General features: G+C 49.1%; 1 protein-coding gene across 2 annotated transcripts in view; it reads right to left on the bottom strand.

The window, feature by feature from the left end:
- LOC122544399 (polyamine-transporting ATPase 13A3-like) overlaps window positions 1-26,633 on the bottom strand; it is a 67,486-nt gene that overhangs the window by 2,791 nt on the left and 38,062 nt on the right. For both annotated transcript variants that reach the window (XM_087982907.1, XM_087982908.1), the window contains exons 17-32: window positions 25,634-25,651; window positions 23,750-23,903; window positions 22,990-23,110; window positions 22,246-22,370; window positions 21,256-21,431; window positions 17,930-18,061; window positions 15,896-15,975; window positions 14,232-14,274; window positions 12,166-12,275; window positions 11,959-12,055; window positions 11,032-11,104; window positions 8,720-8,897; window positions 7,376-7,557; window positions 6,260-6,348; window positions 5,362-5,442; window positions 2,071-2,160 (exon numbers count right to left, since the gene is read on the bottom strand). In XM_087982907.1, the coding sequence (XP_087839033.1) occupies window positions 2,071-2,160; window positions 5,362-5,442; window positions 6,260-6,348; window positions 7,376-7,557; window positions 8,720-8,897; window positions 11,032-11,104; window positions 11,959-12,055; window positions 12,166-12,275; window positions 14,232-14,274; window positions 15,896-15,975; window positions 17,930-18,061; window positions 21,256-21,431; window positions 22,246-22,370; window positions 22,990-23,110; window positions 23,750-23,903; window positions 25,634-25,651 (1,749 nt within the window). The remainder of the gene's footprint in view (window positions 1-2,070; window positions 2,161-5,361; window positions 5,443-6,259; window positions 6,349-7,375; window positions 7,558-8,719; window positions 8,898-11,031; window positions 11,105-11,958; window positions 12,056-12,165; window positions 12,276-14,231; window positions 14,275-15,895; window positions 15,976-17,929; window positions 18,062-21,255; window positions 21,432-22,245; window positions 22,371-22,989; window positions 23,111-23,749; window positions 23,904-25,633; window positions 25,652-26,633) is intronic.

Raw genomic sequence — 26,633 nt, 5'->3', positions numbered from 1 at the left:
CAGTGATAAATATTTAGAATTCTCTCTCCAGAGGATTGTGTGTGGTCCACTGTTGAACATCCCAAAGGCTCAGATTAATGGATTTTTGGTCCCTTGGGGAATCACGGGATAAGGGGTGTGGACTGGAGAGTGGAGCAGAAATCCACAATCAATCATGGTAGAAACCAAAAGAACTGCAGATACTGTAAATGAGAAACAAAGCCGGAAACTGCTGGAAAAGCTCAGCACGTCTGGCAACATCTGTGAAGAGAAATCAGTTAACATTTCAGGTCTGGGTTCTGAGGATCGCTGGACCCATAGCGTTAACTCTGATTTCTCGGATGCTGCCAGACCTGCTGAGCTTATAAATCATGGTAGTTTTGTCAGGATGAGCAGAGCTCGATGGGCTGAATGGTCTACTCCTGCACTTACTCTATGTTCATCCCAAGTATGCAGATTCATTTACGGACAGAAATTATGTCCTATGGTCTTAGGACATGAATGCCACTGACAAAGTTGGCATTTATTGCTGATAACCTGCTTGATGATGGTCACGTTCATGAGTAGCCTATTCCTGCTTCCATCTTAAGTGCAACCAAAAACACGGCAATACATCATCTGGTAGGACAGTGCTGCCCCACAGCGCCAGGGACCAGGGCTCAATTCCACCCTCGGGCAACTGTCTGTATGGAGTCTGCATGTTCTCGCTGTGTCTGTGTGGGTTTCCTCTCCCAGTCCAAAGGTGTGCAGGTTAGGTGGATTAGTCATGGGAAAGGTAGGGTTACAGGGATAGGGCAAGAAAATGGGCCTGGGTGGGATGATCTTGGGGAGGGTCAGTGTGGACTTGTTGGACCGAATGGCCTGTTTCCACGCCGCAGGGCTGCTAAGATTCTATGAACCCGGGTCAATGAGCAACAAGAGTCACCCAAAGACCCTGACACAGGTTTCCTTCCCTAAAGCACACAAGCGAACCAGGTTTTATAATCAACGCAACAGCTTCACAATCATTTCTCACCAAACAGACTGAAATACAAGATAGTTTTAGCATAAAGATGAGAATTCTGAAGTTGGGATGGTACCAGACTTGGACCCAATGGAGTTTGGTGCACATGGGCCTGGGTAATGAAGAACAGAACTTTTGTGAGAGTTAGGTTACAGTGTGGTTGGCTGAGTGGAAGTTTATAAAATGGTAAGAGGCAGCAAGACTGACATAAGCTCCATGAAGGGTGAGGATGCAGGGACATTTATATAGAGTCTGGACACCATAGGCAAGTACCCTGGGTGTGTCAGAGGTGGAGACAATCAGAGGGAACAACTGAACCTTGGTAAAATAGGTGGGTTTTAGGTAGGATGCTACAAGGGTTGGAAGGTTTGAGCTATAGGGAGAGGCTGAACAGGCTAGGGTATTTTCCCTGGAGCATCAGAGGCTGAGGGGGGTGACCTTAGAGGTTTATAAAATCATGAGGGGCACGGATGGGGTTAATAGCAAAGGTCTTTGCCCCAGGAGGTGGTGGAGGCTGGTACAATCAGAGACCATTTAAAAGGCACCTGGATGAGAACATGAATAGGAAGGGTTTAGAGGGATTACGGGCCAAATACTGGCAAATGGGACTAGATTAATTGAGGATACCTGGTCGGTATGGAGTCTGTTTTCGTGCTGTACATTTCCTTCACTCTATAACAGCAGGAGATGAAACTGAATGTCAGAATACGGAGTTCTAATGCCTGAAAACACAGGCACCATGATCTCATGGAATGCCTGAGCATAGTTGATGTGTCGAATAGCCTGCATCTGCGCCTATTTCAAACAATCTTTCCAGAAGGTGCGATAAACAAAACAGACATCATCTCAGCAACCGGGTCAAGGGCAGGAGAATTGTCATTTGGCGAATAGAGTGCGGCCACTTGGGCCTTCGGGGTTAAGCTGTTTCAAGTAGTCCTGCTTTTGGTAAATGTTCCCAACATTTGTGATGAGCCCAGTCCTCTCCCAGTATCCAAACAGAGAGAGAAAGCCCCACCATGTTCCAACTCCACCGACTATACTGAACTCCAGCTCTCCACAAAACAGGTGCTGGGATACCAGCCTCCTACCTGTGCGTAGGTATGAGGGACAGGATGCTCATGGTAGCTTCCACTGCAGAGATTCCTTAGCCACTGGAAGCTGTGGTCACACAAGACATTCTACAACAAAGCAACAAGAAAAGAGCAATTATTGAGACCTATCTTGAACCATGGGCTGCGTCCCCACTTCTCGCCAAAAGGACACGGTTTCTCACTGCTCCTCTTCACCCGAAACAGCCATTAAGACTGCAGCGTGTACCATCCGCAACAACCAGGCAAGGCTCTATCGACCGCACCTCCCAGGCCTGAAACCTCCGTCTGCTTCAGGCACGTGACAACAAAACAGCCTCTCCTGAATCACGTGTGTCGGGCCCTTCCTTCAGAAATCACAGGGTGCAAACCCCCTTCCCTCGATGGCACGGTGGAAGCACTTTCACCGAACATTCTCAACAAATCAAACTACCTCACGGGCACCCATGGACAGTTAATAAATACCAGCCAAGCCACTGATACCCACATCCCAAAAACATGAAATACTTCTGTCTCATAACACCACAAGCTGAGGTCAGATGGATATGCCTGGCAATCACATCCAGTGGTTAATAACTAGGATTGACTATACAAGTCAGTAAAATTTGAGAGGTCCGTTCAGAAGTCTAACAACAGCAGGGAAGAAGCTGTCCTTGAATCTGTTGGTACGTATAACTATTCTCCACCGACTGCATTTTGCCTGGTGGAATAACTTCTTACTGCTATGGCCTCTCAACCCTAACAGGGAAGATCGTAGAACGGCCTAGAAATCCGAAAGACTCAGGGTAATGCTCTGAAGACATAGGTCAAATCCCACCATGGCTGAACAGTCAGTATAAGAGGATACAGGAATTGGAAGAACAGACTGGAGGTGAAATGTGGAGATTAATTAAACAGTAACTTGAGAGAGAGAATTTTCTACTTGAAAATGCCAATGGAATGAGTTGTTTATTGGATGAAAATCTGTAAAGAAACAGACAGTGGAACTCTGAAGAAAAATGAGGAGTGCAACTAATGGTTCACTGAAAGCGAACACACTGACAGAATGGGCCAAGTGGCCTTCCCCTCGTGCTGTACCATCCTCTCCATACCCAGCCTTCAGCCACCATCAACTCTAAGTTGATGCTTGCCTTTATTGGTAAGCTCATTGACTTTAGGAGTTGAGATTGTCATACTGCGGTACAGGACATTGGTCAGGCCATTTTTGCAATACTGTGTTCAAGTCTGGCCTCACTGCTCTAGGAGAGATGTTGTTAAACTTGAAAGGGTTTGGAAAGGGTTTAAGGATGTTGCTGGGATAGGTTGAAAAGCCATTGTCTTTTCCCCAGGGTAGGGGAGTTCAAAAGCAGAGGGCATAGGTTTAAGGTGAGGGGGGGGATTTAACAGTGACCCAAGGGACAACATTTTCACGCAGAGGGTGGTGCATGTATGGAATGAGTTGCCAGAGGAAGTGGATGAGTCTAGTACATTTACAACATTTAACGGGCGAAAGTGAGGACTGCAGATGCTGGAGATCAGAGCTGAAAATGTGTTGCTGGAAAAGCGCAGCAGGGTCAGGCAGCATCCAAGGAACAGGAGAATCGATGTTTCGGGTATGAGCCCTTCTTCGGGCTCATGCTCAAAACGCCGATTCTCCTGCTCCTCGGATGCTGCCTGACCTGCTGTGCTTTTCCAGCAACACATTTTCAACATTTATTAGGCATCTGGATGGGTATATGAGTAGGAAGGGTTTGGAGGGATATGGGCCAAGTGCTGGCCAATGGGACTAGGTTACTTTCGAATATTTAGTCAGCGTGCACGGTTTAGACCAAAAAGCTCTGTTTCTGTGCTGTACATCTCTGTGGCACTCAGTCAGAACAACAGCGTAATCTCTGCTGAATCAGCACTCTATCCATCATCCTAAATATTCACTTCCACCACCGCACAACCTAGAACAGTAGTTAGTCTTTGGGATACAGGGTTGATGTTCCTCCCATTGCTGACGCCCCCTCCCCCCCCCCCCCCCAGAGTGAATTCCCATGGGGTTGGGGTACACCACCCCAACCCCTTGCCCGTTTTGGACACTGCTGGCAGCATTTATTACTATCTGCAGAAACATGCCAAAGCTCTTTCGACACCATCTTCCAAACCCACGCCCACTACCAAGGACAAGGGCAGCAGGTAAATTGGGACATCATCCCCTGCAAGGAGAAAGTGAGGACCCGCAGATGCTGGAGACCAGAGTTGAAAAATGTGGTGCTGGAAAAACACAGCAGGCCGGGCAGCATCCAAGGAGCAGGAGACTCGACGTTTCGGGGGCATAAGCCTGAAGAAGGGCTTATGCCCGAAACGTCGATTCTCCTGCTCCTCGGATGCTGCCCGGCCTGCTGTGTTTTTCCAGCACCACGTTTTTCAACACCATCCCCTGCAAGCCTCACATCACCCTAACTTGGAAATATATTGGATTTGATTTCATTTATTGTTGTCACATGTACCTAGGTACAGTGAAGAGTTTTGCTTTGCATGCATCGGGTAATAGAACAGAGAGAGGAATACAACGTTACAGCTGCAGAATGGCGCAGTAACAGCGAGATCAACATTAAAGTTAAAATTTGAGAAGTCCGTTCTGAAGTCTAACAACAGCTGGAATGAAGCTGTACTCCAGTCTGTTGGTACGTGTTTTGTATCTTCTGCCTGACGGAAGAGGTTAGAAGGGATTATAACCGGGGTGGGAGGGGTCATTGACGACACTGGCTGCCTTCCCAAGGCAGCAAGGAGTGTACGTGGAGTCAATGGATGGAAGATTGGCTTGTTGTATGGACTGGGCCATGTTCACAGCTCTCTGAAATTTCTTATGGTCCTGGGCACAGCAGTTGCTGTACCAAGCTGTGATGCACCCGGATGGAATGCTTTCTATGGTGCATCTATGAAAGTTGGCATCACTGTCTCTTCACTGTTGGTGGGTCAAAATCCTAGAGTTCACTCCCCAACGGCATGGCAGGTGTCCCTACACCACACAGACTGCAGCAACACAAGATGGCAGCTCACCATCACCTTTGCAAGAGCAACTAGGGATAAAGAACAAATGCTAGCCGAGCCAGTAATGCCCACAGCCCCTAAAAGGACACTAAAACAAGTCTTAGCCATCAGTTTAACAGGGATCCCAATGACACAACAACCCTGCAGCACACCCCACAGGTATCACATACAGCTCGACTATAACTGTACCCCTTCCCATCTGCAGGAACCTTGCCACGTTCCTCCTCCCATCTTTGGGAGCAGGAGATTCCCAAGTGCACATCTCACACTCACCTCCACCAGAACACAAAGAGTTACGTTGGCCAGAATTAAAAACAACATCTTATTTCGCCAATCCGAAGGTACACAGACCAGCTGGGGAGGAGAAACAGAAAGAAATGAAAAAAAGTGTTCAATTGTCAGGTAGGTTCATTAATTGTATGTAGATATTCTTCATTAAACTTTGTTCGTTCCCACCCAATATAGAGTTTGAGATGCTTCTCAAATTAGGCTTCTTTTCCTGAAGCAGTTCGATGTTGCCTGGCTAACCAACTGCAGGGGCATCACAGTCAGGATCAACCTGAGGCCTACACAGTGTGCTCTGTAGTACAGCTCACACAAGGGCAGCCAAAGGAGCGGGCACTCTGAATGACCTTTCCAGAGCACCTCCCAGTAGACTCCGGTAACAGATTTAATACACAGCACAGCAACGGAACATCTTTTACAACTGCATGGGGTTGGCAGCAAACGCACAGTAATTTTACAAAGGCCGGTTCCAGAAGATGAAGGGGCGGGGTTGGGGAGGATGTCTAAAGGTTGCAGGGATAGAACTGGATTGAAGAAACATCACTGATAATGGAGTGCAGGACTCAGGGACACGGCTGGAGAAAATTATCCTTGGGCAGATGAGTGATGCAGATCCAAAAACAACACCCCTCTCCTCCATGTTCCACCAGCAACTCCAACCCACCCCCTTGAGAAGCAGAAGAGACCACACAGCTCCACCAAAACACCCAACTTGACCAAGAAACCACATTGAAAGTGGGCCTTATATTGTAGACATACACTTTCCTCACTGGACCTTGGCTTGAATCGAGCCTCAGAGTGTGGCCATGGTATCTAGCCCAATGATTGGGGATTAGCACCTCCTCAACCTTTCACTGAGCCAAGCGACGATTCCTAATTCTCTTACCTGAAAGAAGTTATCAACCATGTCAATTGGGTACATCATAATCAGAATGATGAAACCGTAAAGGACCAGAATACAACCCATAAATAAATCTGAAAAAGAGCAGAATCAGATCATAATCTCAATCTCAGATCCTCCTGAACCCCTCGATTAGAGCGCAGTCTCTAACTCACTCCCGGGTATCTGCTATTCTATTTATTGATTCCAGTCCGTAACTCACTACTGGGCATTTGTTATTCTGTATATAAACACACCAAACACCTCGATTAGATTCAACCCAGACATGCTCACTGAGTGGGTGGTACAACTTTACAGTAAAGCACGGAACTCTGGATTGCTCCTGTTAACGAGGGAGACTGCAAGGTGGGTATCCAGCATAAGCAGGCCCTCCCAAAAGGCTGACACACTCTCACCAGTCGAGGGGAACATTACTGGATCATGAGAAAAACCAATCGCAAGGACGAGAGGAGCAGATTGCTCCACACCGTGCACATCGAGACAGAGGATAACATGGACGAAGGAAAGTATTGAACTGATATAGAGTCATTTACATACTCCGGATCATTTTTTTTTAAGAAAGTGCTTTGCTGTTAACAAAACACTTGTGCCTGGAGTGCGGACACCACTGGAATAAAAGGTCAAGCAATGCACAGTAAGATCCCATGGGCAGCAACAGTACTAATTGTGGGAAGAGTATTGACCAGGACACATGGAGAACAGTCACCTTTCTCGATGAAGCATCCTTTGGGATATGACTGTACAATGTAACAGCACAGAAACAGGCCATTCGGCCAAAATGTTCTTTGCTGATGGCTTTGTTCCAGACCAGCCTCCACCACAGCCTATGACCTTTCAGTCACCTGGTAGGTCCTTTCATTCCTTTCCCCCCCACCCCCCCCCCCCCCCCCCCAAGATCGGCCGGCCTAATCTCCTCCTCATGGGTCTAAAAGGAAACTTCCCCTTCCTCAGTATAACACCCCCACCGCGCAGCGGCTAGACGGCAAGCTACATTGGGTCCCAGAGAAGGGCTGGGGTGAGGAGCCAGACCCAAGAGTGATTTGGACTAATACAAGTACCCAAGACACAGAGACACCCAAGACACAGAGACACTCAACTCACAGTTTCTGTAGACAGGCTGCCTGAAGGGTCGTCCCTTCGAGAACACAAAAGCAACTGCCAGATACTGGCAACAGGAGACAAAAAAAAGTGTCGTATTTTCATAATTCGAGACATTGTGCTCATCCACTTCAGACTCATTGTGAAGTGAAACGTTGGTGTTCCCCTGGATCCCATTACAAACACTGCAGAAAGAAGACCAGTCACTTGCTGTTAAATGAAGCTTGTGTCTTGGACAGCACAACAAATTAAACAAAACGTTTACCTTAAAATATTGACAGAGCAAAATCAAGCATGATGGTCATTTTAGCCATTTACCATCAGCGCTGAGATAAAGTAAAGCTTTCTCGACAATGTCCCCCCCATCAAACTCTCCCAGGACAGAGACAGCACAGGGTTAGATACAGAGTAAAGCTCCCTCTACGCTGTCCCCCCCATCAAACACTCCCAGGACAGGGACAGCATGGGGTTAGATACAGAGTAAAGCTCCCTCTACGCTGTCCCCCCCATCAAACACTCCCAGGACAGGGACAGCACAGGGTTAGATACAGAGTAAAGCTCCCTCTACGCTGTCCCCCCCATCAAACACTCCCAGGACAGGGACAGCACGGGGTTAGATACAGAGTAAAGCTCCCTCAACACTGTCCCCCCCATCAAATCCTCCCAGGACAGGGACAGCACGGGGTCACATACAGAGTAAAACTCAGTCTACACTGTCCCCATCAAACCCTCCCAGGACAGGGACAGCACGGGGTTAGATACAGAGTAAAGCTCGCTCTACACCGTCCCTCCCATCAAACACTCCCAGGACAGGGACAGCACGGGGTTAGATACAGAGTAAAGCTCCTTCTACACTGTCTCCATCAAACAATCCCAGCACAGAGACAGCACGGAGTTAGATACCGAGCAAAAGTCCCTCTGCACTGTCCCCCAATCAAAAACTCCCAGGGCAGAGTAGAAAGTGTGGTGCTGGAAAAGGAGCCATAAGCATTCCTGATGAAGGGCTTACACCCGAAACATCGATTCTCCTGCTCCTCGGATGCTGCCTGACCTGCTGTGCTTTTCCAGCACCACACTCTCAACTCTGATCTCCAGCATCTGCAGCCCTTACTTATTCCTAGGACAGGGCCAGGAGTAAGTAACTCCCTCTGTAATTACTACGTTTTGGCTCTGATCTCAACAAGCACGTAGATATCGATGCATAGGGCACAGTGGTTTCCCCCACACCTTATGGACTGTAGTGATGCAAGGAGGTAATTCAGAAGATAACAAATGCTGACCCTGCCAGTAAGGCCCAAGTTCTGTGAATTATCTGCATTTCAGCGATGGCTGCTGAGCGACTCTTACTTTGAGGAGGGGGTCCACGTCTCGTACCAGGGCTGTTCCTTAACCAGCAGGAAGGCCGTGACCTGAAAGGCCAACGAGAGGAGGATCTGCATCGACACGGATAGCAGCATCGGCACTGAGATCAGGCTGGACGGTGGCCTGCGTGGGACCAGCTCCTTCCAGGATGAATTCAGGCTCACTGCAAGGCAAGTAGTTACATGGACAGAGTTAGCCTTCGCTCTGATCTGGCTCCTAACTGCCCCCAACATTAACTTCCACGTCGACTGCCTCTACGGCTCCAGAGACCCTGAGTCAGGCGGAGGAAACAGGAGCAGCTCTTATGTTGTGCTGCCTGCCAGAGGCCTTCGAAAACCACCCTTATCCAGTGACTCAAATTCATCCTTTTTTCAAGACAGGGGTCCCCAGGATCCATGGAGCACACTTGGAGAGAAAATCAAAGTTAACATTTCAAGATGCTTTACGGGAGATGGTGCAGTGCTCCAGAGAAATCCAGCCATGGGAGTGGCTCTTAACTGCCTGAGCGAGCTTTTCAGATCAAGGGGCAATGAGGATGGGACAACAAATGCTGACCCTGTCCCGGAAAGAAACAAACTAGAGGGCACAGGTTTAGGGTGGGGGGGAAAGATTTAAAAGGGACCTGAGGGGCAACTTTTTCATGCAGAGGGTGGTACATGTATGGAATGAGCTGCCAGGGGAAGTTGTGGAGGCTGGTACAATTACAGCATTTAAAAGGCATCTGGACGGGTGTATGAATAGGAAGGGTTTGGAGGGATATGGGCCAGATGGGACTAGGCCAGATTGGTACGTCTGGTTGGTATGAGCATGTTGGAACGAAGGGACTGTTTCTGTGATGCGTGATTACAAGAAAAGCAGCCCTGGCTGTATTTAGTTTTCAACAACAAGAGAAGCACATGTGGATCTGGCGGGCTTTCCTTCAATCAGCCCCTCTCACTCTCTCTGTCTTGGTCATCAGCCGAATCCCAGACTTCCTTCTGCTACTTCACTGTCACCATTGGTCATAGGATGCCAGGTCGCGAGCTCGCAACCCTTTTCCAGGAGTACCTCACGATCCCACCAATGGCTCTGGGGCAGGAGCTTTGGCTCTGAAGGAGCTGTGGTGAAGATCGGCCAAGGCAGGACCGAAAGGCTGAAGTTACCACAACCGGTTGCCGCAATCAAGCTTGCAATCCCCAAATTACAGAAGATCGAGGAGTGGGTTAGCTACAATATCTAAAAAAGGTAGGCACGGAAAGGAACTGTTCTCCCCTGAAGAGAGTGTCGAGAACGAGGAGGCAGAGCCTTCAAGGCCATTCAGGTAATATCAGGAAGCAACTCCTCTCACAGGGGGCAGTGTCACAGAGTCATACAGCACAGAAACAGACCCTTCAGTCCAACCTGTCCACACTGACCAAGTTCCCCAAACTAAATCAGTCCCACCCGGCTGCGTTTAGCCGACATCCCTCTAAACCTTTCCTGTCAATGCATTTGTCTTTCCATTGTAGTAACTGTATCTGCATCCACCACTTTCTCTGGCAACACATTCCACACATGAACCAACCTCTGGAAAAAAATTGCCCCTCGTGTGTTTTTTTTTAAAAAAATCTTTCTCCTCTCACCTCGAAAAACAGGCTGGCTAGTTTTGAATACCCCCCCCCCCCCGGGGAAAAGATTTTTGCTGTTCAGCTCATCTATGCCCCTCACTGTTTTATAAAAGTCCATAAGGTCACCCCTCAACGTTCTACACTCCAGTGAGAAAGGTCCCAGTCTATCCGGCCTCTCCTTATAATTCAAACCCTCCAGTCATGGTAACATCGTGGTAAATGTTTTCTGAAGGCTTTCCAATTTAATAGCACCCTTCCTCTGTCGGGAGAAATTTGGATTGCATTCCCAAGAAGACTGGGAGTGAAATGAAGTTTCAAGACTGCTGCCAGAAGATTATTGTCGGGTAAAGGTAGTGGGCGATAGTGAGCAAGGTGAACAGATGAGTTTGAAGTTTACACAATGATGGATCAGAGCCGAAGGGTGTAGCAGGGTCAGGAATCCATGTCTGATCTCTGCGGCCTTTTACACCATGGCAAAGGCCATGCCCTGCTTACTATTAACCCTGGGCTAGGATTAGATCATTCACCACATGGCTGCGACCAAACCAACAGCTAAAGGGTCAGAGAGCAACAGGGTCAGGGTGGAGTCAGCACCTGATCAGGCCCATTGGGGGTCAGGGCTGCAGGTTTAGCTCCCATCGCTGATTATAGGAAGAGCCGCCTTTTTGAAAAGCAACCACTAGCAGCCTACCCAGTGTGCCCTTTACTCACTTGTAAAAGCAATGGACATGATGATGACCAAATCGATGAACAGATACTGCACATCTCCCAGGTTACTCAGGACCTGCAATCAAAAAGTCACATCAGAAAGCTTCATTTCAACGCTAGCAGAAGTCACGAGACATGTGCAGCACAACTATTCTAGCATACAATGTTTACATCCTATCCCATGCCATCTCTCATCCCTCTAGCATTCCCTAATCCATACCACTTCCTCTTCTATCACAGCCCTCATTTTTTAATGTCTTCCCAGACCCCTAAGTTGATGCCACCCCCTCTACATACCTCCCAGGCAGTCTCTCATCCTGCTCCCCCTATCCCCCCGCTCTCTAATTCCCTGCTGAGAGGTTCCCCCACTGCCCTCCAGTATCCCCCTCCCACTGCCCCTACTCTCTGCCTGGGCTATTTCTCCAGCCTCGCAACTATTTGGGCCATTACCTGGTCTTCCCCGCCACCCCTCAACACTTTCCCAGGCTGTTTTCTCTCTCTGCCTAACTTGCTCCAACATGGTTGCAAACTCCTCCACACCTTCCCCCACTTTCCCCGGCCAGGTGTACCCCACCAACCAGTTCCATCTTGTACCTGACTCTCCCGTGCTTCCCCCCGACTCCCCGTGTCCCCTAATAGTGCACCACCCCCACTCCGTGCACGGTCATGCCCATTCCCACCACTCGCCAACTTGCCTCCGTGTTGTCAATCCTCTGTCCAACCTGGGCCACAGCTCCCCTGCGTTGTTTCACCCACCTCCCTTCCTGTGCCAGCTCCCTCCTTCTCAATGTTGCCCACCTCCCCAACCCCAGATGCCTTGAACAAGTCTGCAGTAGGCAGCAGGTGAGAACTCAAGACCCTGTTTCCAGTCTCAGTCTCACACACACAAACACACCCCGCCCCAGTCAGTACAGAAACAAGCTGACGTACAGAATAAAGCAGCAAGACGGAGAGATACTGGATGATGCTGTACAAAGCCATGAATTTGAACACGCAGAATGAGGTGACCAGGGCTGCCCGACCCTCCCTGCGGAAAAACAAACCATTAATAAATCATTTCCAAGGAGAAGATCGCGAACCAATCCTCCCCCCACGCACCACTTCAGAGAGCTGCTGAATGTATTTCTGCCCCATTACCTGATGAGATCCGGCACACAGGAAATGTCTGGAGTTTTTGAGGTGAAAGGTGACGCCACGGAAGCCTCGAGCTCCGAGAGGGAGATCCCGGCGTGAGCTCGCTTTAGCGCCTGTGGTAGGAACACAGCGGTGTTATGTCAAGGTGCAGAAATAGGCCGTTCCATGCTTCATGTTATACCCCACACAGGCCTCCCCATAACCAGCACCGCACCTACCCTGACATTCCCATCATTGAGAGGATCTTGAACATAACAAAAGCCAATTCAGCATCCTCCTCAGATGTATCCAGAATATACCTTCACCTTAACATAATCATGGAATCCCTACAGTGTGCAATCAGGCCCTTTGGCCCAACAAGTCCACACCGACCCTCAGAAGTATAACCCATTTCCCTACTACTCTACATTTACCCCATACCTACACATCCCTGAACAGTACAGGCAATTTTGTGTGGCCAATTCACCTAACCTGTACATCTTTGGACTGTGGGAGGAAACCGGAGTAAACCCACGCAGACTTGGGGAGAATGATTAGATTCTCTACAGTGTGGAAACAGGCCCTTTGGCCCAACAAGTCCACACTGACCCTCTGAAGAGAAACCCACCCAACCTCCACACAGACAGTCGCCCAAGGATGGAATTGAACCCAGATCCCTGGTGCTGTGAGGCAGCAGTGCTACTGCTTGCAAGTCGAGCATATGCTGCCCATCCCAAAGTCCCCTTGACATGAACGTTTTGGAGGCAAGTCAGAAGCCGGCCAAGAGTCCAGAGTAGGCCGCACAAGGGGAGGACGGCAGAATTCCTCCCCGAGAGGACATTAATGAACCAGATGGATGTGGTTACTATTTCTGTGGCAAGCTTTCAGTTCCTGATTTATTACTTTAAATTATATCAGGGCAGAGTTTGACAGATTTGCGTCCAATAAGGAAATCTCTCATATTTAAGAGTTGGTCTTTTACTGCATCTTGTCTGTAGCTGTAACACTACATTCTGCAGTCTGTTCTATTACTCTGATATTCCTTTGTAAGACAGGATTTATCTGGATAGCAAGCAAAGCAATACTTTCCACTGTATCTCGGAACATGTGACAATAATAAATCAAATAAATATATATCAGGTCAAATCAAGTGCTATTCTTAAAACAGGTTATGCGAAAACTTACATATTTGACACACACAAATGAATGTTTCCTTTAATGCACTGGAATACACCATGCAGCACTTTCACAGTATGAACATTAAAAAATATTGGAATGTGAGATTACCAATCCAATTAGCAAGAAGGTTCCTCATGCAATAAATGCCACAAGTGTGATAGAAGGGGTAAAGATAGTTCCTCTTGTTTAACAGCTCACAAATCAAATCGGACCTTGAGCTCAAACAGTTATCCGTCAGTCCTCTGGGCATATTAGAGCAAGATCAGGCAGGGTAGCTGCCAGCTTATTAGCTGGTGAGCACAACTTAGATCAGCCAGCAATATTGCCTCTGATTATTGTCAAGATTAGAGTGGTCCTGGAAAAGCACAAAAGGTCAGGCAGCATCCGAGGAGCAGGGAAATCAGCGTTTTGGGCCTGTGATTACTGGCTAGCAAGCACAGGGTGACTGCTGCTGTTCGCTAGGTAGCGAGCATAGAATAGAATATCAGTCAGAGTCATTATTGCTGTTTACTAGCAAGTTAAGAAAAATAAAGTCAGACCAGGCATGGTTACTGCCGGATGGTCAGCCCCACACTAGGCGAAGATTTGCAGTGCGTGCGCTCAATAGCAAACATGTGCTCTGTGCATAAATCAGGAGCAAACAGAATTGTGCAGACCAGAGATGCCACCTGGAAGTGAATTTTCACTGTACGTGATGGTGGACCAAGAATGGTTACTGGAGTCAGTGACATTGGGCCCAATCCTCACTGCCCTGCTGAGGTTCATCACCTAGATCCAGAAGGGAGCTAGGATTAGACAGAGGGGGACAGTGTAGTTCAGGGCTGAACTTGAACAGATCACTGCACTTGATTGACAAGGTAAGAAATAAAAGAAATCGCAACAAATAGTTTCTGCCATATGTTGTTACTCACCCCACAATCATTAGCACCATCGCCACACATTCCGACATAATAGCTGTTTCAAAACAAAATAAAGCCACAAGGTTTATTTAATTAATTCAACAACGTGCATGTACCTCCTCCACCAACGATTCCCAACGTTAGCAGGTCACTCACCTCAGAGACAGGAAGCCCTATGTTGAAGCCCCATTTCCGGGCTTTGAGCAACAAATCCGGGCTGACATTTCAGTGCGATATTGGTGGGGCCTGGCAAGAGGTTGGCAGTAATAATCCTGACTGCAGGCACTCTCTCGAAGCTGGGTCAAAGTCCTGGAAATCCTTTTCTAACAGTGCTTTGGGACTACGTACACAACCCAGACTGCAGCTGTTCAAAGTGGCAGCTCACCACCACGTTCTCAAGGACGACAGAGGTCAGTGATACCCACGTCCCAGGAATGAATAAAAGTCAGGATGATGAGTGGCTCGTTAGAGAACTGGGTCGGTGTCCCCACATATACACTGCCTTTGATCTTCGACATGGGAGGGATCTCAGAGTTGGAAGGTGCTGTCGCAGGAGCTTCGATGAGTTCCTGCAGTGCATCCTGTCAATGTTCTCCCTATTACCACTGAGCATCAGTGGTCGGGGAGGGAGTGAAGGCTGAAGATGAAGGCATTCTGGGTGTGCACTGCATAATCACACCTTGCACCCAACGCGAACTGGAGCTCAGCCAGAAAAGCACTTGTTACCCCATGCCCACAGACCTGCAATGGTCTCCAATATAAGGACTGCCATCTTCATTTCCTGTTAGTCAACCCCAAACTTTCTCATCCCACAACACTGAATGCTGGCTTTTGAAATGTCCCCACTTTTAACCATTGCATGTCTGGAGGCGAGCTTTTCAGAAACATGGGACCTAGTCATGGTATCTAATTATAAGGTGGGATGGGTCCCACTAATAGCACTGAGAAATTCATTGAGTTAATCTAACTGGGGCAGGACAGTGTCTCAGTGGTTAGCACTGCTTCCTCACAGCAGTAGGGACCAGGGGTTTAATTCCAACCTCTGGCAACTCTCTGGGTGGAGTTTACACATTTCCCTCATGTCTGCATGGGCTTCCTTTCACAGTCCAAAGATGTGCAGGTTAGGGTGATGGCCAAGGGACATGCAAGGTTACAGAAGTTTGGGGCGGGGAAGAGAGAGAGAGAGAGAGAGAGAGAGAGAGAGGGAGAGAGAGAAAAAAAAGAGAGAGAGAGTGAGAGGAAGAGAGAGAGGGGGAAAAGGAGAGAGACGGACAGACACAACAGAGGTGGTGGTGCATCTGGGTGGGATGCTCTTCAGAGGATTGAAGTGGATCTGATGGGCTTAATGGCCTACTTCCACACTGCAGAGATTCAATGATTCTATGTTCTGGAATTCCCTCTTTAAACCCCTCTATCTCTCTCTCTCTCTCCATCTTTAGTATACTCCTTAAAATTGGCACATTAAGAAACGCCTTGGTCCCAGGTTTCGGTCAACTGTCCCAACACTTACTCTCGTGAAGTGCTTCAGGATGTTTCTCATAACAACAGAAGGCACTATATAAATGTAATGCGTCAGGTACCGTAATCGGAGAGAAGGTTTCCAATAAACCTAACAGAGCAGTGATGTTAATACTGTAATGGGTTCCGAACATTGCTAGTTTGTTGTCAATACTCACTCCACTTTCTGAAGGACCTCCACCAGCTGAGTTTTCTGATCTGGAGCCATACGAGCATAAACCGTGCCACACAGGAGCAGCTGGGTAAGGTACAAACCACAGACCATTACATTCCTCATGGCAAATCCCAGGCAACACAGACACAAATATCCATCCACTGGCAATTCCAGCAGCTCCCAGCGGAATTCTCCCCATGGTACAGACCAAGCCCAACTTAGTTACAGAATTACCGGTATAGGACCTATATTTAACCCCATATTGACACTGTCCTGGCAGCATTTGACTGGAGACAGTATAGACAGAGCTTTGCCCTGTATCTAACCCCGTACTGTCCCTGCGATGGGAGTGTTTGAGGGGGTCAGGGTAGAGACAGCTCTCCTTCATGTCTAAGCCTGTGCTGTATCTGTCCTGGGGGTGTTTGATGGGGTCAGGGTAGAGACAGCTCTCCTTGATGTCTAAGCCTGTGCTGTGTCTGTCCTGGGGGTGTTTGATGGGGTCAGTGTAGAGACAGCTCTCCTTGATGTCTAACCCTGTGCTGTGTCTGTCCTGGGGGTGTTTGATGGGGTCAGTGTAGAGACAGCTCTCCTTGATGTCTAACCCTGTGCTGTCCTTGCCCTGGGGGTGTTTGATGGGGTCAGGGTAGAGACAGCTCTCCTTGATGTCTAACCCTGTGCTGTCCTTGCCCTGGGGGTGTTTGATGGGGTCAGGGTAGAGACAGCTCTCCTTGATGTCTAACCCTGTGCTGTCCTTGCCCTGGGAGTGTTTGATGGGGTCAGGGTAGAGACAGCTCTCCTTGATGTCTAACCCTGTGCTGTCCTTGCCCTGGGAGTGTTTGATGGGGTCAGTGTAGAGACAGCTCTCCTTGATGTCTAACCCTGTGCTGTCCTTGGCCTGGGAGTGTTTGATGGGGTCAGGGTAGAGACAGCTCTCCTTGATGTCTAACCCTGTGCTGTGTCTGTCCTGGGGGTGTTTGATGGGGTCAGGGTAGAGACAGCTCTCCTTGATGTCTAAGCCTGTGCTGTGTCTGTCCTGGGGGTGTTTGATGGGGTCAGGGTAGAGACAGCTCTCCTTGATGTCTAACCCTGTGCTGTGTCTGTCCTGGGAGTGTTTGATGGGGTCAGGGTAGAGACAGCTCTCCTTGATGTCTAACCCTGTGCTGTGTCTGTCCTGGGGGTGTTTGAGGGGTCAGGGTAGAGACAGCTCTCCTTGATGTCTAACCCTGTGCTGTCCTTGCCCTGGGGGTGTTTGATGGGGTCAGGGTAGAGACAGCTCTCCTTGATGTCTAACCCTGTGCTGTATCTGTCCTGGGGGTGTTTGATGGGGTCAGGGTAGAGACAGCTCTCCTTGATGTCTAACCCTGTGCTGTCCTTGCCCTGGGAGTGTTTGAGGGGTCAGTGTAGAGACAGCTCTCCTTGATGTCTAACCCTGTGCTGTGTCTGTCCTGGGGGTGTTTGCTGACTTGGATGTCAAGTGTGTAATGTTGATATATCAAGCACTAAGTATTGAGGCAAGGAAACGAGAAAGGAATTGGAAACTCAAAAGACAGGTCTTCAACATTTGAAGGAAAGGAGCGAGGGATGAAAGCGAATAGAAAATAAAAAGGAAAGAATACTTGGTTGGGGGGTTGGGCAAAGAGAGAAAATGGGCATAGTATGAAATTAGGAAATCAGCTCAAATTACAAATTGGAACAGGTTGGATAAGCACACTGGGGAGAAAAGGTATGGAAACAATGCTGACAGCACATGTGGGAGGAGGCTCTTGTACAGCATTAACAGCAGAGCTGTTGGACTGAATGGCCATGTTTTATGATTCCACAAATCAGTAAAGCCATTAACAAAAGGATGGGGTCAGGTTTGCCGGTGAACCTTCCAGGTATTCTAGGAAGGTGCCAATACACTGCCAAGCCCGTGACAGCAGCTGCTTATAGTGTCTCTGTCACACAGATATGCTGTCAGACCACCGTGCATTCCCACACCTTCACATTTAGAGCGAGCTCGAGACAGCGAGCGCAAGATAAGGAAATGCAGACTAACCTTGGGAAGCAAGTCCGGGAAGTGTTCTGCGATCACAGAGAAGGACTTCCCGCTCATGGCGAAATGGTAGGAGATTTCAGGCGACTGGGGTCCCTCTTTCAGACGGTCATTCTCTAGGTTTATATGGAAATCCTGGGAAGAGAAGATGTCAGTGAGGGAAGGTTGAAGCATCAGATCTAAGAAACACTAAAGGCACATTTGTACGTACTTATTGCTCAAAATGAACATTTAACGCCACCTTAACAGAGTCTGGTCCCACTGGTGAAGAGGCCAGAAAGCAGCACAACTTACTTGTTGGGATCCCTTAAAAACTGGATTTTCCTGCTATTTACTGCACAGCATGGATTTCATTTAACAGCTGTAACAGCGTTATTTCATCACAGAACCTGTACAGTGTGGAAGCAGGTCATTCGGCCAATCAAGTCTACACTGAACCTCTGAAGAGCATCCCACCTCGACATATCCCCCAACCCCATCCCTGTAAGCCTGCATTTCCTCTGGCTAACCCACCTAATCTGCACTACACAGGAAAACTTAGCATGGCCAATCTACCTAATCTGCACATCTTTGGACTGTGGGAGGAAACCCATGCAGACACAGGGAGAATGTGCAAACTCCACAAGGATAGTTGCCACCAGTCCCTGGTGCTGTGAGGCAGAAGTGCTGTACTTAGCTTTCCAAAATGAAAGCAGAGAGAAATATTAGAAAAAACAGAGGTCACGATGCTCAAGACCAGCATCTTATCTGACGCCAAACGCACCCAGTCATCGTGTTGTTTGGAAAGAATGGTAAGGACGATGATCAGCCAACGTCCCCTGGCCACTGGCCAAAAAGGTTCAGACAATTGATTGACACAGAGAAAAGACCCTGCCCCAAGAAATATGATACAGCAATAAGTCCCAGGTTCAGAAAGAGGTATACTCAGGACAGGGGGCACCAAGGCAAGCCTGGAAATCTGTGCTGGGACCAAGTAAGTGAGAGATGCCACATTACGCTGAAAAGCCGTGCAGGGGCCAAAGAGCTCAGCAACCAGATTCTGCGCTGGGAATAACTGCACCAGGGCTAGGTTCAATCCGCACCGGAGGATTTGCGCAGGGGCCAAGAATAGAATAGAATAGACCCGGGACAGAGGGGAACTCCTAAAGTGTCGGACCCGGTAGGCAGACGTTCTCATCTGAAGGTGCTCAGAGAGCAGTCGTCGCCAGGAAAGTGGAAGACAGATCAAAAGGGGAAGAGGACGACTGAGGGAAGAGTTGCCCAACACCTCTGCTCGAGAATAGGATGCCGCCCCAACCATTCCAATTAGACTAAAACACTCTGTGCTGATGATAGCGGGTGGCACGGTGGCGCAGTGGTTAGCACTGCTGCCTCACAGTGCCAGGGACTCTCAGAATTGCAAAAAGGTCATCAACTGTCTATACTAGGTAACGGTGATCATAGACCCCTAAAATGTAACATGGGGAGTATCCTTCCTTCACCGGCAAACCGTAGCACAGGCATCGTACAGATAGAGCTTTTTGAAATCAAATTTTAAATTATATTAATTATTAAAATTTTATTTAAAATATTTTAAACATTTGCTTCTGTCAGCAGTTAGTGCCCCCCCCCCCGCCACTGCCCTGGAGGTGGTAGCACAGAACCTCCTTTAACAGCCGTGGTGTAGACTGTTAGCGAGGGGACTTTGACCCAGCAACACTGAAGTAATGACAATACATTTCCAAGTCAGGACGGTGAGTGGCTTGGAGGGGAACTTGCGGATGGAGGTGATCCCATGTATCTGCCGATATTGTCCTTCTGGATGATAAGGGCCTTGGGTTTGGATAACGGCCTGGGGAAGTTGTTGGATTGCATCTTGTCAATGGCACGCACTGCTGCTGCTGAGCGTTAGCGGTGGAGAGAGTGAACCTTGAAGGTAGTGGATTGGGATGCGGGCTACTCTGTCCCGGACGGCGTCTTGTTGGATCTGCACCAACCAAGCGAGTAGGGTGCATTCCATCACACTCCTGACTTGTGTGTGCTACAGCCACCTCAATTAACTCAATAAAGTTACCCCATTTGCCAAGCATGACGGTGGAGGAAAACGGACCACAGGGTACGCTGTAGCTAAACCAGGTAACCATGCACTGACTGGTGAGGGGGCAGCAGCAAACTCTGGTTGATTTTTCTCTCCTTTACCCTCGGGTTAATTGCTTCTCATTTGCAAGTTTTTATTGAATACGCATCCACTGCAGTGTCAGGCAGCACATTCCACGTCTCAACTCAATGTCTTCAGAAAAAAATATTCATTCTCATCCCCAGCTCTGGCAATTTTACCAATTATTTTCGATCTGTGCTCCCTCGGGTTACTGACCTTCCCACCAGTTCCTTATTCTACCATCCCCGCTCATGGGTTTGGAAATCTTTACAAACTCTCCTCTGGAAAGGAGGGCCACCGCAGCTTTCCAAGTCTCCACATAACCGAGTCAAACAGAAATAACGCACAAGGGTATGGGGGCAAAGCAGGAAATTGGCAGGAGGTAACAATGTGCGTTTGAAGAGCCAGTGTGTACACAAAGGGCCAAATGGCCTCATTCTGCGCCATAAGACTTCTGTGATTTTGCAGAGATCCTATTCCCCAGGTATCTATCGAGTGAAGCTGCTCCACTCTCTCCAACCAGCCTGACATCCTTGACATATGAAAACATCTAAGGTTATTAATCCAATTTATAATCCAACGAGAACAGCATTGTCTTATGGAAGGCCATTTAACAGCAAGACATGCAGAAGATCCAATGATTCAGTTGAGACAGTTTTTCATATATCAGTTTGGTGCCCAGATGTTAAAAACATGCAAATTAAAAGACATAATAAGATTGTTGAGAAATTAGTCAGATATGTCAAAAAGAAAGGATGGGTGGCATATTTAGAACCCCGTATTAAAGACAGCATTAGGAAGCTGTGGATTCCTGATGTCATTTTTAAAAGAGATACTCGTGTAATAATTGTGGAAGCAACGACATGGATGGAGAACATGTTGGAGCGAGCCTGGGAAGAAAAGACCATGAAATATAAACATCTGGAAAAGGAAATTATGGAACTTAGAAAAGGAACCAATATATTCTTTTACGGGTTTGTGGTGGGTTCACGTGGCAAATGGTTCATCAAGAATAATGACTTGATGAGAGATCTTAGGATCGAGAAGAAGAGAACATTTGCCCGGAACATCTTGAATCTTGTAATGTCTTTGACCCTGGAGTGTGCCATCCAGACTCAATATTCCCACTGGGATGCATTTTAACAAGTTGCTAAATGCAGAACAGACTGAGCGACGCCATCCGTTTCCTTACCTTGGTTTCATTCGTCACCGGCTTCTTCCACATGCTCGGATCCTCAGCATACTGCCAGTGGATTGTGGCAGACTGGCCGTCCTTCGGTGGCAACGCTTCCGTGACTATCACCTTCCCGTTTGGCGGGATCATCCCACATTCACGGGCCACAGAGACCGCCGTCAGCATGTTGTCCCCTGTCAATCGGGGGAGGGGGGGAGGAGATCAGGAGAAATGGTAGGTTTAGAACGTGCTGCTTACGTTTCCCAACACGATTTTATAAACTTCTGTATGGTCATCCCTCAGCTGCAGGGAAAACAGTCCCAGCCTATTCACCCTCTCCCTGTAGCTCAAACCCTCCGACCCTGGCAACATCCTTGTAAACCTTTTCTGAATATTTTCAAGTTTCACAACATCCTTCTCATCGTAGGGAGACCAGAATTGAATGCAACCCCACCAACCCCCTCCACACTCCCAACCACAAGGCAGCACAGTGGCTCAAGTGGTTAGCACTGCAGCCTCACAGTGCCAGGGACCTGGGTTCAATTCCTGCCCTGGGTGACTGTCTGCGTGGAGTTTGCACATTCTCCCCATGTCTGCGTGGGTTTCCTCCGGGTGCTCCAATTTCCTCCCACGGTCCAAAGATGTGCAGGTTAGGGTGAATTGGCCATGCTAAATTGCCCATAATGTTAGGTGCATTAGTCAGAGGGAAATGCGTTTGGGTGGGTCACTCGTCAGAGGGTCGGTGTGGACTTGTTGGGCCGAACGGCCTGTTTCCACACTGTCAGGAATCTAATCTAATCAAACTTGCACTGTTCTATTTCTCTCAGGAGCACAGGATTTACCCAAACATTTATCCCCCAAATAATACCATTACAAAACAGATCATCTGCTCACTAATCTCACTGCAGTTCGCAGGAGTTTGCGTTTGATGGATCGGCTGCTGCATTTCCTACGCTAACATGCACTCTCCCCACCTGTAACTCTGCACCTAGTCCTAGAAACACCCACCGGTCACCATCACTGCACGGATACAGGCTTTCCTGAGCTCGCTGAGGATGGGAATAGAGCGTGGCTTCAGCTTGTTCTGCATCATGATCAGTCCAAGGAATTCCATGTTGCCCTCGATCACAGCCCTGTACAGAGAGACACATTGCTTAGTTAGGCCTGAGGGAGGGCTCCAGTTGCAGAGCGCTCTTGGGGTGCCCTCAGGGAGCAGCCTGCGGCAGATGAGCTAGACATCATGGCCTACTCACCTGGCCGGCAGACTGGAGGTGAGGCGCAAGCGTCTGGGAAAGCCAGGAATAAGGGTCAGAACATCCAGGGACATCGAAAGTCTGATAACCCACCAGGGGTGGCTGCAAGGTCAGACTGTGATGACCATCTCCTATGTTCGGGTTAGCATCAGAGGTGATGTTTAAAAGCTTACTCCACTGGTGAATAAGCAGCTTAGGCACATATGAGACAGCAGACCATTTACTGTATAATCCTCAGGACACCCACAGAGTGCCACAACTCCTGCAGACATCCTGGACTCGGGGGGGAAATTAGGAGTCGGGGACCTGTTCCCAGTCTTGTGATCTCTGCTGGCAAGTACACGTGGGAATGAAACAAAGACTTACATTTATATAGCGCCTCTCAGGCAGCTCCAAAGCTCTTCACAGAGAAACACAGAAACTAGGTGCAGGCCCAGGTCATTCGGGCCTCAAGGCCTGCTGCACCATTCAGCACGGTCACGGCCTGATCTGTTCCTACCTGTTGACGTTCTGCACTTTGTGCCAAGTCAGCTTCGCCTCCAGCTTGCGGTGGGCCACGGCAATCACCCTCAGGCCCTGCTGAGTGTACTTCTCCAAGACCTCCGAAAAATTCTCTGGAACTGCCACAAAAGGGAAAGGTCAAGGAGCTGTCATAGCCCTGGGTTTATCCAGAAACTCTGGCTTTTCCAGTAACTTGGGAGGATTCACATTCACACCACCTTCCCAAGTGTGTTGCACTGGAATTCCCAATTTGACTTATGAGGCAGACGGGGCCGGTCAGTGCAGGCAGAGAGAGGTGAGAAGGGTCAGTGTAGGCAGACGGGGGAAGGGTCAGGGCAGGCAGACTGGGGATAGGGGTGGGGGGGTCAGTGCAGGCAGACGGGGGAGGGGTCAGGACAGGCAGATGGGGGGGTAGGGGAGGGGGTCGGGCAGGCAGAGGTGAGGAGGGTCAGCGTAGGCAGATAGGGGGAGGGCAGGCGGTCAGGGCAGGCAGACAGGGGAGGGGTCGGGGCAGGCAGACGGGGGCGAAGAGGGTCAGCGCAGACAGATGGAGGCGAGGAGGGTCAGCGCAGGCAGACGGAGGCGAGGAGGGTCAGCGCAGGCAGACGGAGGCGAGGAGGGTCAGCGCAGGCAGACGGAGGCGAGGAGGGTCAGCGCAGGCAGACGGAGGCGAGGAGGGTCAGCGCAGGCATACAGCAGAGTGGAGTTGGGATGGTTTAAACCCGACCCGTGGCTGTGAAGGAGAACTGCAGACTGACCCGTTTCTTTCTTGCACAAGCTGGCCACCGTCTCTGGTGCCCCCTTCATGTAGGCTGCCAGGCGCCTCTCGCCCAGAGTCCGCGTTATCACACTCATGCGCTGTAACGCTGAGGAGAAGGGAAACTGGCTGATGATGCCGATCTCGTAGCAATTCTGCAGGGAAGCGAGACAGAAAACATAAACCAAAGACGGCCAAAGACACAGGGAGAAACAAAGTGCAGTGTATCACGCTGACAGCTTCTGCCTGGAAACAGTGCAGGACAAAGCAGTCACCATTCTGTAAAACAGGAAGACCCCACCACTCCAGCTGCACTGGTGAATGGCCAGTTGATGGGGTCTCTCCCCTGGTGCGGAGGGCTGAAGCAGGAATGCAAACTCAGGGGGTGCTTGGCCTCCTGTCTCCCTCCCTCATCCTGGACCAGCCCCAACCTCCACGTACCAGAGCAACCTCCCACCAGAACAGTACCATTCTCCTGGCAGTGATGACCTGCAAGTTCACTCCAAGTTAAGAGTAACAAAAAGATGGGGTACTGGTAGTGTGGATGAGCAGAGGGATCTTGGTGTCCATGTACACAGATCTTTGAAAGTTTCCACCCAGGTAAATAGTGCGTGAAGAAGGCATATGGCGTACTGGCTTTTATTGGTAGAGGAATTGAGTTCCGGAATCCTGAGATCATGTTGCAGTTGTATAAGACTCTGGTGCGGCCGCATCTGGAGTATTGTGTGCAGTTTTGGTCGCCATACTATAGGAAGGATGTGGAGGCACTGGAACGGGTGCAGAGGAGGTTTACCAGGATGTTGCCTGGTATGGTAGGAAGATCGTATGAGGAAAGGTTGAGGCACTTGGGGTTGTTTTCATTGGAGAAAAGAAGGTTTAGGGGTGACTTGATAGAGGTGTACAAGATGATTAGGGGTTTAGATAGAGTCGACAGTGAGAATCTTTTTCCTCGTATGGAGTCAGCTATTACGAGGGGGCATAGCTTTAAATTAAGGGGTGGTAGGTATAGGACAGATGTTAGGGGTAGGTTCTTTACTCAGCAAGTCGTGAGTTCATGGAATGCCCTGCCAGTAGCAGTGGTGGACACTCCCTCTTTATGGGCATTTATGCGGGCATTGGATAGGCATATGGAGGATAGTGGGCTAGTGTAGGTTAGGTGGGCTTGGATCGGCGCAACATCGAGGGCCAAAGGGCCTGTACTGCGCTGTATTCTTCTATGTTCCTGTACCATCCCCATTGCTGGTCATCTGGGTCCCAGAACTCACTCCTGGGATACCTCCCACCTCACCCAGACTGGTTTGTTTTTAGGAGGAGGGGGCGAGGGCACATTGGCAGCGTGGGTGATGGCAAACTGCGGGTAGTTTCATAGAAACCTTAACAAGGCCCTCGCCCTCCCAGTGTCAGTGACCAACAGCTCTCTGAGATCTCTCCAGCGTCCTCCGTTTTTAACTCGAGGGCAATTGGGGATGGGTAGCAAAGGCTGGCGTTACCAATGGTAACGAGGGAAGGGATACCAAAACAGGGCTCACACCTCGGCAATCCCTCCCTCCAACGCTCTGCCTCCCTCTTCTTTAAGACGGCTCCTTAAGACCGGTTTTCGAGTCACGACCTCCCGTCAAATCTTTCGCCAGCTGCTCCACTATGCTCGGTTGGCTGGATAATACTGCGGAGTTACACCGGCGGTGCAGGTTAATTCCTGTAGTGGCGGAGGCCCTGCCTAAGGCGCGGCGACTCTCGGGCTATACTCCCCACCAGTCGCCGTGCCCAAATTACAGAACTCTGGTGCGGCCGCAACTTTTACCTCTTTAACCTTCCGTTGTCAAAGAAAGAACGCAGTCGAAACGGACGGAGTGGAAGGAAGGGAACGGGAGAGTGCTGTACTCACCATCAGCTCCTGTAGCTCCTGCAGAGTAAGGGAGAGAAATCAAAATCTCAGTATAGAAGCAGGGAAAGGGAACATTAACCAAGCCCCTGTGGGCTTGCTCACTGACTGCAGCGAACAGAAGGAAATTGATAATGCAGAAATTATTTGGCGCTCCTCAATTAAGTACATCACTACTGCGTTTACCAATAACTCTCTTCTTTCTACATATCACCCCCCAACTAAGTAAAACAAAAAGGTAGATCTCAGACCCACTGATGAAGGAGTTTTAGTAATCACCAAGTGGGGTTAACCCTTTACTGGAATTGGACTTGTATTAGTTGGTTCTCCTGTTCTGGAGAAAGTGGGGGAGGGTGGGTTAAGAGAGACTATTCAGTTTTTTTTCTTGATTGCTATGACCTTTTAGGTTTTGCATTACCCTCGTGAACATTTTTCTTTGTACCTGCTCCAGTACATGTCTCCCATGCAGGCCGGATCGGTCAGTGTTGTAAAGCATTATCCTCGAGGTTAACCCACTGATGTATAAGTTGCTAGCACTGCCCGTTGATTTAATGAGACCAATAAATTTTCTTGCCTCAGCTGTCAGGACTTCTCCCGTTTTAATTAACCTACCACGTCAACTTAGCCAAGGTCAGTAAGCGCTTGGAAGAACAGCTGAATGACCTGGCAGACATGTCGCTCCCTGGGGTGGGGTGGGGTGGGTGGGGGGGGAAGGAGTCTAAACAATGCACTGCGACAACTCATCCAGGCTTCCTCGCCAGCACCTTCCAAACACATGACCTCTGCCATCTCGAAGGACAAGGGCAGCAGACGCGTGGGAACAATGGGACGCGATGGCCTAGTGGTATTACCACGGGAGTGTTAATCCAGAGACCCAGGTAATGTTCTGGGGACCCAGGTTCAAATCCCATGGCAGATGGTGGAATTTGAACTCGGTAAAATCTGGAATTAAGAGTCTAATGATGACCGTGAATCCATTGGTGATTGTTGGAAAAACCCATCT

The sequence above is a fragment of the Chiloscyllium plagiosum genome, unplaced genomic scaffold (assembly GCF_037043375.1).
Source record: "Chiloscyllium plagiosum isolate Xiang-an unplaced genomic scaffold, Cpla_swu_hap1 HiC_scaffold_44, whole genome shotgun sequence".
NCBI lineage: Eukaryota > Metazoa > Chordata > Chondrichthyes > Orectolobiformes > Hemiscylliidae > Chiloscyllium > Chiloscyllium plagiosum.
Note: the sequence above shows the minus strand (reverse complement) of the source record. Positions and strands in the feature narration are given on the sequence as shown.